We start from the raw sequence: 13966 nt of genomic DNA on the forward strand, positions 1-13966 counted from the left end.
AATCTTTGCAGATCCCTTTGATTCAATTCTATTGAAATTTTATTTATACTGAGCTTTTAACCCCAAAGAACCAAAGTATCCCAAAAGACCAACATTGAATTAAAGTCTGATATCTTGTGCAGTGAAATAGATTGAAAACATTTTTTTTTTATCTGAAGGTCACTCAATTTTGATGCAAACATGTAAACTGCATATAAATCAAGTGTGATATGTTGGATATGTTGTGATGTGTTCTGCTTGACTAGAAAAGAGTTTTATCATAAGGAAAAAGTGTATGTTGAAAAATGTTCTCAGGATCGCAGATTAGCAAAAATGAGTCTCTGACAGACTTCTAACCCTGCTGACCTCCTGTTCAAACACCTTAGTTTCTAATTTATGATTTAATGCCACAAATGGCAGCCTCCCAAATGAGATATATGAAATATATAATTATAAAATATATATATATATATATATATATATATATATATATATATATATATATATATATATATATGAAGTACGATTACGGGTTAACATTTATCTTTGTTGTTATTTATGCTTTTTTTAATTACATTTTTTATTTTACAGAAAGAAAAGTCAACGTCATATTATTCAATGTTGAGTTTTAAACAGGTGATGTGGAGTTTGACATCAAAAAGTCAAATGTGAGAGAGTTAAAAACAAAAATGTGCACCTTTCGTTTACATTTATCAGCAGGTGCGCCTTTATTCAGGTAGAGGATAAACCCTGATCCTTTCTCACCAGATCACAGAGTAGAAGTACAGGTCAGTGTACAAAACTTTGCCTAGGAGGTAATGTAAGAAAAACACTAAGGCACAAAGAAGCACCTTAAATGGTGGTTTCAAACAAAAGAATACCTTTTTAAAGAAAATATCGTTGTGCATGTGAACAGTGTCCAAGAGGAATTAGAAATCCACTGCTTTATATTTCTCTTAATTTTATCTTCGCGGTTGGAATGTCTTTGCATAGAATTTTTTTTTTTCTGGAAGACAAAATTCATTTCACTATGATTCTAGCTTGGATATAAATAGAAAGTATTGTGCATACTGATGTAATGTAAACAAACACTGTATATTGGTATTTATATTCATTTGGTCTGATTAGTTAAAAAAAAGAAAGTTCAAATCTACTTCATTTGTATATGATAAAAATGTAAGACGCGATGAAGAAAGATATACCCGTGAAAAGGTTTTGAGGAAAGGCCCCACAGGAATACTGGGAATGTTTCAGAACTGTGTGCTGGCACATTAGAGATCATTAATACTCCTGTTTCCTCAGAGGATTTACAAAGTGTACACACGCTGAATGTGTTATCCGAATACTGCTGTAAAGCAACATTAAAGTGAGAAGAAACCGGAACCCTGAGTCTAGAAGCGTTAAAAGGCAAATCTATATCTAAATAATCATTATTAATAGAGAGTTAAAAAAAAAAAGCAAAAGTCGAAAAATTCAGCTCCTGGTTTAGATAATAAGTGTTGGTCCTTGGTTGTGTATTTCATTCACTTGCTCACACGCACTCACTATCAACTTTATCCTAGGAGAAAAGACGTTCCTATGTTACAGGATGTGCTTTTAGAATCGCTCAGCCTTAATCGCGTTTCTTAGTGCTGGGTTTGTAGTAGATCACCGTCGCAGTCACCCACAGGTTCAGAACCGTCATGGCCACAAAGCGGATCAGAACTGTGGGGAGTAAGAGGAGAGGGTGTTAAAAGACTCACCACCACTGCTTCAACTAATGCTACTAGAGGTCAATAACGATAGTTTTTCCGGGTTGCGTCATACAGTACGAGAGCGGCCTCTAGAGGCGAATCACTGATACCATGTGCTGTTTATTTGAAGTGTCTTTATTTTTTTATTCATTATGAATATCTCTTTTTATTTATTTGTGTTACTTTTTTGTTTCCATTTAAATGCATGCTTTTTATCTTCCTCAGTATTTATTAATATAATGCAACTATTCATATTTATTTCATTTAGCACATTTTCATGATTCAGTACAGTTTTTTGTTTTGTAATAAAGCACTATTTTACCTAGAGTTTGTTTGTTTTTTATGCAGTTTCTATTTGTAACTATCGGTTGATTAATAGGTAAATCGGCAAGTATGATTCAAAATAGCTATCGGTATCAGTAAAATCCACTAATCGGTCGTCCTCTAAATGGTACTACTACTGGCAATAATGATAACGGCAACATAAACAAGTGCTAAAACATGATAATTACATAAAATAAAAGGTTAAAAAAATTAACCTCACCCTGAGTGTCTCCGGTCGTCACCATCGTAGTGAAGATCCTCGCTGGATAAACCAACAGATCATACAGTCAGATGATCTGCTTCAGTTTTTACACATTATTATTTTGATTTTTTTTTAAAAGGAAACAGACCTTCAGATGATGAATGATGGTAAACTCACCCAAACACGTGTACGATGCTAGCGCCCAGGTTAAAGTGCTGACCTGCGCTGAGTCTTTCGACCGCCACAGACACCGAAGCTGCAGGAGTTTACTGCTGGCACTGATGAGGGTACACACACTCTACAAACACACACACACACACACACAGACAGAGAGACACACACACACACACACACACACGATGAGACAGTGGAGAGAAAATAACAATGTTTGATTTCACTCAAACTCTGTGTGATATTAAACAAATAATCCCCACCTTGTGTTACCATATTTACCAAGGGTGCCAATAATTCTGGAGGATCATTACAAGACTTTTCGGTACGGTGCACATGTACCGAATGCAATCCTTGTTTTACGTGTGGAACATAGTTCAAATCGAAGTTCTTTCTCAAACATATTAAGTGGCAAACTGCAAGTTTTTTAACCTGTTTGTATTATGAATGTGCGAAAACTCAGATTTTGTTCTGCACTTGCGTGAAATTGATGTCGCTTCCTGTCATCGCCAGCATTTTTACAACAGTCCAACGATGTGGATTCTTTTATATTTTATGTACAGCTTCAAGAATTTTCTTCTGAAAGAGAAATTCCTGACAATTCCAGGAAGCGAATGAATAAATGAAGGATGGAAGGAAGGAATTTATTTCTTAATAAATGAATAAATATCTTGTGTGTTTCTTAAATGCAAACATTTGTTAATGTATGCTTAAATATGTAGAATAGTTAAGTAGAACATATGTTTAGAAAATGTAATATGAAATGTAAAAAACACAAACAAACACTTATATACACATCTGTATTACTCAAAAAGGGTCTAACAAATGTAAACTATAATCATTTTTTCCCCGTTTATTTAATCAGCTTAATTTGTGCTAATTTAAATCGCCTACGCAATTGAATCAATATATTTAAAAATGTATATTGTATCCATTTGATTTATTCAATTTGTATATATTTCATTTTTTATATGAACCAAGCAGACATTTTATTTAAAATTGTTTTGAAAAATGTAAACTGTCGATGTTCACAAATGTTAAATAATAATAAACCACGTTAATAAAAAAGAAATAAATAAGGACAAGTTGTTTTGTGACTTGAAAACCGAGGTTCGTACCGAAGCGTGATTTTTGTGTACCGTTACACCCCTGTTTTATGTGCTTCTGTAGTTCACTTTAATGAGAGATGGAGACTAGTACGTTTGAATCTGGTACATTTGCTATAAAAAAAATCATACCAGCTGAAAATCTTAGGTCTAAAATGTTTACTAAATATTTATATTTATTAAGTGTGTATTTATACTATAAACAGATGTTGGCAGATGTTCTCACCATGGCTATGTCGATGACCCATTTCTCCAAGGTGAGTAGTTTCCAGCCGCCTACAAACCTGGTAGAGTGGCGTTAAGGAGTCAGAACTGAGGCGAGGACACTTAACAACAGTAGTCTTAAAATGAGAAATAGTTACGAATCTCAAGCTTGGGAAAAATGTGACGCAACAATCCCACAATATGCTGGAACTTTCAAGCAGGAAAATCGAGGCGAGCTGAGACAAGATGAGAGCGCTGGTTGAAACTAAATTCAAATGAAATAGAAGGAAAGTGGGCGGAGCTTCCAGGGAATCCAGTATAACAAAACAGCTAGTATGTTTTATTTATTGTGCAGCTAGCCTGGGGTCATTCAATGTGAATGTGTGTGTGTGCGTCTGTGTGTGTGTGTGTGTGTGTGTGTGTGTGTGTGTGTGGGTGTGTGTGTGTGGGTGTATATCTAAGGATACATGGCCACGTAGATGAGACTGTGCTTCGTGTTTCTATTATAGTGCAGGATGAGAATCATCAGAATCACATCTGCAATCAAACACACACACACACACACACACACACACACGCACACACACACACACACACACACACACACACACACACACACACACAGACACACACAGACAAAGATAGAGAAATTTAGTAGAATGTTAAACAACCACACATGAACTCTCTTACACACCATTAGACCAAATAACATACAGGTCATTCGCTTCTCACCTTGTGCAATGAGGATGGGATACTCCAGGTACGTAGGAGGAGGATAATCATAATACATCTGATAGGAGACGAAGACTATAAACCTACAAAGAGAGAGAGAGAGAGTGTTAGAGAGAGTGTTAGAGAGAGAGAGAGAGAGAGAGAGAGAGAGAGAGAGAGAGAGAGAGAGAGAGAGAAAACTTCTTAATTAACATATTTTTACTTCAAATTTCTATTCCACTTATACCACAGCAACCTGTTCAACCTGTGCAAGCGCTTCCGCTGTCTGATGGGCAAATCTGAGAGTTTTAGGATTTTAATGTGAGCGTGCCCATCTAAACGATCTCATAAGTTCTCAGTTCTCCATTCATCATCCTCGTGTTCATTCTGCACAGCACCTTAAATATTCGCTGTTACTGTTACTGTTTTTGGTGTGTTATACCTCATTACATTTTGTACTTCCCTTTTGCACAACTATATTTACACCATTTTTTTTAATACCAGTTTATCATTATCTAATATATATATATATATATATATATATATATATATATATATATATATATATATGTTTTATTCTTTTCTCATTTTATAGTCCCTTCTATCTAACCCTTTCTATGTTTGCGACAAATAAAAATCTTGAAATCTTAAAATCAATAACACTTTTATCCTCATTCTGAGCTACTTTCTCCTTATATTCTCACTCAGTTACTCTGACCTTCTGCATATTGTTGTTCCCAGATCCCATCTTTCATCAGTGGGGCCAGGATTTTCTTTTTTTATTATGGTACTTAGGCTATGAAACTCCTGGCCCTTGACAACCACCTTCATCTAGGACTTTAAATCCCAGCTCAAAACCTATTCATTCTCCCAGTATTACCAGAGTCACTGTGTTCTTTGTTATGGATTTGTTTGTTTGCAGAATTTTAATAAAACCAATATATGCAGCTGCATTGGCTTTTTGTTCAGGTCTGGGCAAATATATAATCCATATGATTGTTGATTTTCATGCACTGATCTTTACAGTGATGTGTTCTTGAGCTCAGGAAAGGTACTTTATAAATTATCAATCTTTTTGATCTTCTAAATAACAACAACAATAATAATAATATTCTTATTTACAGCCATGTTTGTTGCTGTGGAACATACGTTAGTTCGTTCCCGTTCTCGAGTCAGTTCTTGTTTACGATATAGCAGCTATAAACAGTCGTTCCTTTACCCGCTTCTCTTTTCCGTCCCTTGTTAAAGAAATTGCAGCTTGTCTTGTTACCAATTAATCCCTGGAAACTGTAGGAAACCTTATAACATCAACTCTTTCATTCTTTCTCTAAACGTTACAGAACAGAAAAACCACCACATCATCAATTACACACACGTCTGATGAGCTGTTACTATGGAAACGAGGAATACTGTTAAAGATGCTGCAATAGAAAACTTGTGACCAATCACATTCGAGAGCTCAACATACACTTAAGTCTTATACACAATGAAAAGTGTGAAACCCCAGAACAGGAAGTTGTGCGGTGGTTTTTCGTTGTACTGCTACTCATTTCCTGCGCAAACGGAAACAACCGGCACAATCGCTATAACGCAATAAACGGTTCCTAAAGCACACATATAATAACTCACATCTAATTAACATCTAACATCACAGTCTAGAAGATCTTCAATGGATTGTAGCTTTTTTTTTATTAATTTTTTTTTTTGGGGGGGGGGGGGGGGGGGTTCTTGATCGGTTCTTTCCCCCGGTGATGTCAGAGTGGGACAAGTCTGAGGACCATCTCGTAACAAATGACAATCGAGGGACAAATCAGCACCATGATGATGGTGATGATGAAGAGCCCATTGAAACTTGGGCTTAAAAAAAGGTCCCAACAATGCAGAATTCCCCATGCATGTGTTAGTGCAGTGGTGTGTATGAGATGATCAGAGGATTTTACCCGGTGAGCTCGAGCAGCAGGCTGTTCAAACTCACTCCGGTGCTCGTCTTCGCCTTCATCAGCACCACGATCTGGGGCAACTTCAGCACCATGCACACGAACAACGTGCTGACATTTGCGGCATGCAGCAGCAGCAGCAGCAAGTCGCCCTCCATCCTGTCCTTCTGTCCCACCACACACACACAAATCCTTCTCTACACTCCTCGATTCCTAATAAATCACTTCGCAAATAAGCGGAAAAGCGCTGAAATCTCTTCCGCCCACGTCAGAGGCCCACAGCGGCATCCGTAGCTTCGGCGGGTTGCCAAGTTTGTGATTTTCATTTTTTCTCCCCCTGTTTTGGGCCCGTGTGAGGCATTTGAACATCACCGCGAACATCTCAAATATATCTAACACTTCTAATAGCTTACATGATGGGACGTGTTCCAAATTGCCATATAGCATCCAATGCCCAATCCCCCCCCCCCTTTGTGTATATTAGATGTGACCCTTTAAAAATCATTTAAAAACTCAAAATTTTTGTTATCCACGTTGGCTTTAGAGACATTTCTTTTCTTTCAGTGTGCAGAAAATAATGTATAAAAATACAAAGATTTGTATGTAATATCCTCAAAAACATTGGGTCGTGATAACGAGAAAACAAGTTTTGTTACGTCGAGATCGTGAGAACTTTTGTTATGGTGAGAAAATTAAGTCGCGGTCATGAGAGAACAACTCGTCGAGATCACGATAAAACGATGTCGTGATAGCGAGAAAACAAGAAATAAATAAATATATATATAATTCATGGCTTCTTAGGACTTCTATAAATATGAGTTGTACTTCAACAAAAAAAATTTACATACATTTTGTACATAAATCGCTGCAAAATGTTCAGCAAATCATCTTATTTTATAAAATAGATATTTCTGCTTCCCTGATTTGATTGCCTGAGTAGTGTTCCATGAGTGCAGATATTTCCTTAACCCCGGAATAACCAAACCAGGGCCCGTGGGCCAAAGTATTGAGCTTTGATTGGGCCGTGCCATATATTAAAAGGGAAAAATGGGGGGAAATGGCTTATCTCTTCGATTTATGTTATAAACACCATTTCATTATCAATCTTGTCGTTTTATTTGTCAAAATTGACGATTTGCAGAGTTCAACTAAAATTCCCAAATAATGAAGTGCAGAAACCCTGGATTGTGCCTGTGTAATAATATCACTAATATACTCTTTGTAGACTTTTATTTGCATGTCATTTAATTCAATACAATTAATTTTTATTGGTATAACGCTTTTAACAAATAGCTGTATTAGGTATTGAACTCTATTGTACTATAAACTGGATTTTTTTTCTATGTTTTTATTGTACTGTAAATCTCACAGAACTAGAACACTGAATAGAAACATGCTTTCTATTTATTTATTACTAAATATTATGAAACCATAATTGAGGGGAACCATGGCAACTTTTATTTTGATTTAATAGAGTTGGGTAATAGGGCAACATTTACTTTCAGCCTACAGCCCTCATTCAAGTTAGATTTTTGGCCCTTCATAGAAAGAAGTGTGGGCACCATACCATACCATACCATACCATACCATACCATACCATACCATACTATACCACACCATACTATACTTTACCACACCATACCATACTATACTATACCATACTATACTATACCATACCATACCATACCATACCATACCATACTATACCATACCATACCATACCATACCATACTATACTATACTATACCATACCATACCATACCATACCATACCATACTATACTATACCATACCATACCATACCATACCATGCCATGCCATGCCATGCCATACCATACCATACCATACCATACCATACCATGCCATGCCATGCCATACTATACTATACCATACCATACCATACCATACCATACCATACCATACTATACTATACTATACCATACCATGCAATGCCATACTATACTATACCATACCATACCATACCATACCATACCATACCATACCATACCATGCCATGCCATACTATACCATACCATACCATACCATACCATGCCATGCCATACCATACCATACCATACCATACCATACTATACTATACTATACTATACTATACTATACTATACTATAATATACTATACCACACCATACTATACTATACCATACTATACTATACCACACTATACTATACCATACTATACCATACCATACCGTACCATACCATACTATACTATACTATACTATACTATACCATACTATACCATACCATACTATACTATACTATACCATACTATACTATACCATACTATACCATACCGTACCATACCATACTATACTATACCATACTATACTATACTATACTATACTATACCATACTATACTATACCATACTATACTATACTATACCATACTATACTATACCATACTATACCATACTATACCATACCATACTATACCATACTATACTATACCATACTATACCATACTATACCATACTATACTATACTATACTATACTATACTATACTATACTATACTATACTATACCATACTATACTATACTATACTATACCATACTATACCATACTATACTATACCATACTATACTATACTATACTATACTATACTATACTATACTATACTATACTATACCATACTGTACCATACCATACTATACTATACCATACTATACTATACTATACCATACTATACTATACTATACCATACTATACTATACCATACTATACCATACTATACCATACTATACCATACTATTCTATACCATACTATACTATACCATACTATACTATACTATACTATACTATACCGTACCATACTATACTATACTATACTATACCATACTATACTATACCATACTATACCATACTATACTATACCATACTATACTATACCATACTATACCATACTATACCATACTATTCTATACCATACTATACTATACCATACTATACTATACTATACTATACTATACTATACTATACTATACTATACTATACTATACTATACTATACTATTATAGGCACCTCTACTATACCCCACTGTGAGGCAATAAGCTGAAGTATTAAGAACTAAGCCCAGAACAGTGTTATAAAACCCCACAGAAACACATAAAGAGACATCCAAAGCAAAATGAAAAAATATTGCGTTTGCCTCTATTTATTCAGTTCAAAACAAATACTGTTACAAGACAAAAAAGATACATTTGTTTTTAAAAGCAATCTTGGCAACAAGTTTTTTTTTTTTTATATAACAATTTCATAATAAAAAGACAAAAAAAGATCATTATCATTATTATTCCTGCTGTTTTCCTTTTCTTCATTTAGAAAAGGAATGAATAAACGTGGGCTGAATGCCTCTCTTCAGGCTACCCTGTTCAAAGAGCCACGTTCCTTCTGTTTTTCTTAATTTATTTGCAAATGCAAACACTTGTCATTAATAAATAATACTATAAAATGTTTTGCGAGTACGATTTACACGGACGGAGTGAGCATGAGGGGGATGTTGTGTTAAATACAAACAATCAAAGTTGACAGAATTTTGGTGTCACTTTAGCGATTTGTGATTCGAGATTTGATCCCTTTGATTCGCTACTGAGTGGCTACAACATTGACCACAAACTAGAACAGAGTGGGATATTGTTTTGGTGTGTCCAAGAAGAAAAAGAAAAGACAAAAACTTTTGATTAGTCCTTGCATTCCGCAAATGATTCAGTAGATTCAATGGAAGGGAGAAAAGCAATATATACATCAGCATGAGGATGTTTTTTAGTTTTTAGATAATTCTTTTTGTGTGTGTGTATGTGTGTGTGTGTGATTTTTGTTTTTGTTCTCTCTCTCTCTCTCTCTCTCTCTCTCTCTCTCTCTCTCTCTCTCTCTCTCCCTTTTTTTTTTTTATTTATTTTTTTTTTTTTACAAAGTGTACGATTTGTAACATCAGACTGCTGGACATCAGAAGCGACAGTTAAGGCAGCTTTTTTCACCTGCAAAATTTTTTATTTTAATGTTGTTGTTTTTCGTCATTGTCCGCTTCACAGAGTGCACTAAGAGTTTGTAAGGGTTTGTGGTTGCATAACTCTGGCTGTGGGTGATTTCTTGGTGGCTTGTACAGCTTGATTGTATAACGTCTGGCCTGCGGAACACACAATGCTCCAAAAACAAAGGTCCAGACCTGATTAATCAATACAGTGTAGTCACATCTAACCTTCTGAACCCCGTCAGAACTCTGACAGAAAAAAGTTTAGCATTTTGATGTTACATTGTAGCTTTCATGATGAATTGGCCAACGTTTTATCACGTGTTGTGATAGTGTTTGTTAAAATGACACGCTGCTTATAATTCATTAGACGGTACAAATGCTGAGATTTTGTATTGGACCATTGATATGATGACGCAAATTTCAGCGAACACGATTAGTGGCACCAAGGAAAGCGTTCATATTCTGATAATGTTAATAAAAAAAGCCGTAGTAGTAGTAGGCATACCGTAAATACGCTCAAGACTATGATAATAATGTAATGCAACAAAATACTAGCATAGTGTGTTTTACTGTGATTGCTGAAATTCAGATTAGCTGCTTTTTGAAACAAGCAAAAAAAAAAAAAGAGATTGTCTGAGATTTTTGGACAGTAAAAAAAAATTTTTTAATTTGTAACAAAGGGTCAATAACTGAAAAGAAAAATTGTCCTGAAGCAAATGTGATTGTTACTCGACATGTTAATTTCCTTGTGAAATGTGTTCAGCTACGTCACGTGTTCCCCGTTATTTTTACTGTTCCCCAGTGTGCTGAGTGTTTTGACATGTCACATGCTTGTGTGGCCAGAATTTGGTCATTTCGCAGGATGTTGGAGATTTTTGGAAAGTAAATAAAAAAAAAGACGATTCATCTGTAGCGAAGCGTCAATAACTTAAATTAAATAAATAAGACAAACTATGACAAGAAGAGCTACAATGTAAGGTACTAAAAGACAACACAGGGCTCTCTCACTGATTACATACATTTCTTGAACGATGGCGGAAGAGAACAAGTCAAACCCGAATGTTATTCCAATCACACTTGACTGTGTGAACTTAGGAGAAAAGACAAACCTTTTGTATCTGGAAGTTATGTGTCATGTCAAATGGGTTTCTATTTGGTTGGATCTGGTTGGATTGATAATGGATAGAAGTCCATTTGACATGATTCAACTTTCAGATTACTGCACCTGGATGACTGAGAATCTTCACAGACACAACACTTTTGTATATTGTGCACTGATAAAACAGTCCACCAATAATAGTCTAAAATGACACACTATCTGTTTCTATTTATCCCGTTAATGTTGCGAGTCCGGCTCTACACTTAGAACCTGATTCACTCACACTATCTGAATTCAATCGAGTGTTAATTCGATCCAAATGACTTTCTAATTGGTCGCTGGTTGTTCTTCCGTATTAAATTGGAGTGGGTGGGTGGTGGAACTACCACATTGTAAAGTTGTATTTTGTACTTTGTAACTGTACTTTTATTCGAGATGCTCCTGTCCTGGGGTCAGGCTCACAAATATTCCACTATTACCATGTTACTGGCATTATCTGTGGACCAAGATTTTAGCCTTTCAAGCTTTGAGTCATCTTCAAACATGTGGACATAAAAGTTTCTGGCTGCTAATGTATAATATTTTCAAAAAAATCAAACCACCTGAACAGGTTTCAATTCTGGTAATAAAATCCATCAGCAGATTTGATTAACAACAAAAATCCAGAATTATGTCAAACTGACGATCCAAATCCAAAACTTTAGTATCAGCATATATATAGAATGGGCCCGGGGTTGACGTACGGTGGTACCATGACAACAAAGCCTGTTAATAACCACTGCAGCTATTATCAAAGGTGGCTAGCTAGTGCTTTACTTTTTATGTTTTCACGTTTTGATATTTCTTACATGCAGCGATTACATGTGGAAATGTTGTCAAAACAACAGCGGTACTCTGTGAAGTTTACAAAAGCTTTCAGTTATTCAGATTTTTACGGAAAACTCATTACTAATTACTAAATATATCAGTAATCATTGAGTGATTAGCGCATGGTTTCTAGTTTCAGTTCACAAATCTAGCATCATAAAATAAACGGTTTTATTGATCTTAAACGGCCTTTTAGATTCTTGAAAATAATAAAAAAAAAAATAATAATTCATGTAGCATTATTGTTAATATTCCTGCGAGCTGCTGGCCTTTAATACTAACAGAGGAGCAAAAATAAACAAATACTGTATAATCTCTCAGTGTAAAGCCACAAAAATGACATAAGTGGCATTTTAATAGACACAATAGAGTTTCTTATGTAACACACTTTGGTTTGTTTGGATTTGTCGAGAGCCCACAGTGCGTGAATTTTTCCTTGAAACCTTTCTTTCTCTGGCTGTTCCTGCTTATCAAGGACAGCACTTGCTTTTGCAAAACACACACACACACACACACACACACACACACACACACACACACACACACACACACACACACACTTTTTTATGCTGGTGTCATTGTCTTGTCTGCATGAAACCACAGACACTACAGCAGGGTTTAGTTTCAGAGTTATATCTGTCCAGTCTGCATGAATCAGATTACAATAGCAAGGTCACACACACACACACACACACACTCACAAATATACAATATTTCAGGTCTCAGCGTTATCCGAGAGGTGCTGGAGTGTTTGGGTTTGTATGTCTACTGTTTATGAGAGCGAATGATTTTTACTGATTTTTTTTGTATTGATTTCTAGTCAATTTAGTGAAATGTTTGTACGTAACAGATATGGTGTGTGAAATAAAAATGGGGGTAAAAGGGGTGGGAATTAAATAGATTATTGCATGTTTTAGTTGGTGCTCTTTCAATTATGTGAAGAGAATAAACCTAAAAAAAATTTTATTACAAAAAATCTAATTTATAACAAAATTATTTTTCAGCACTTTTTTTTTTATACTTTTGTGAATGAGACTGGGCTGTTGCCAGACTTCCAATAATCCCTTTCACATATTTAGATTGTGTGTTTTTTTGTTTCGCATCCTTCTTACACTAATCTCACAGATACTGGGACTTCACTAGAGACTCCTGTAAGGAAAAATTCACTAAACTGTAATAAGATTGGCAGTTTAGAAACTACTGGTGTGTGTGTGTGTGTGTGTGTGTGTGTGTGTGTGTGTGTGTGTGTGTGTGTGTGTGTGTGTGTGTGTGTGTGTGTGTGTGTCCTCGCATTACTGCGAGAACCTTTCGGTCCCCATAAGTTCAGTTTACAGTTCAGTGTTAAGGTGAACAACACCTTTAAAAAAAGAAATCCCCCAAAATAGCCAATGCAATTAATTCCACATCCAATTGGGAAATAAGGATGGAGATACAGACAGATGGAAGAAGGAAAACAATTGGGTGGGAATTTCAATTGATGTCAGGGGGACTGATTAAAGCAGACATTGAAGAAGAAATTTGAAATTAATACACTGAGAAAAACCAAACTGGTTGAGGAAGACACACGCAGAGACACACACACACACACACACACACACTACAGGCTTTGAGTTGCACGCTTACAAAGCTGTAAATCGCCATG

At 35.6% G+C, this 13966-nt stretch overlaps 1 protein-coding gene across 1 annotated transcript; it reads right to left on the reverse strand.

Moving 5' to 3' along the window:
• Positions 1 to 682: 682 nt before the first annotated feature.
• slc66a3 (solute carrier family 66 member 3) lies at positions 683 to 6668 on the reverse strand. Its single transcript, XM_083539018.1, has 7 exons — positions 6371 to 6668; positions 4452 to 4534; positions 4187 to 4256; positions 3742 to 3799; positions 2416 to 2536; positions 2257 to 2298; positions 683 to 1683 (listed from the first exon to the last, which is right to left on the reverse strand). Exons 1-7 carry the CDS (start codon positions 6523 to 6525, stop codon positions 1592 to 1594), a joined length of 621 nt encoding a protein of 206 aa, XP_083395144.1. The 5' UTR covers positions 6526 to 6668; the 3' UTR covers positions 683 to 1591.
• Positions 6669 to 13966: the final 7298 nt, after the last annotated feature.

This window comes from Silurus aristotelis (assembly GCF_946808225.1).
Source record: "Silurus aristotelis genome assembly, chromosome: 4".
Lineage (NCBI taxonomy): Eukaryota > Metazoa > Chordata > Actinopteri > Siluriformes > Siluridae > Silurus > Silurus aristotelis.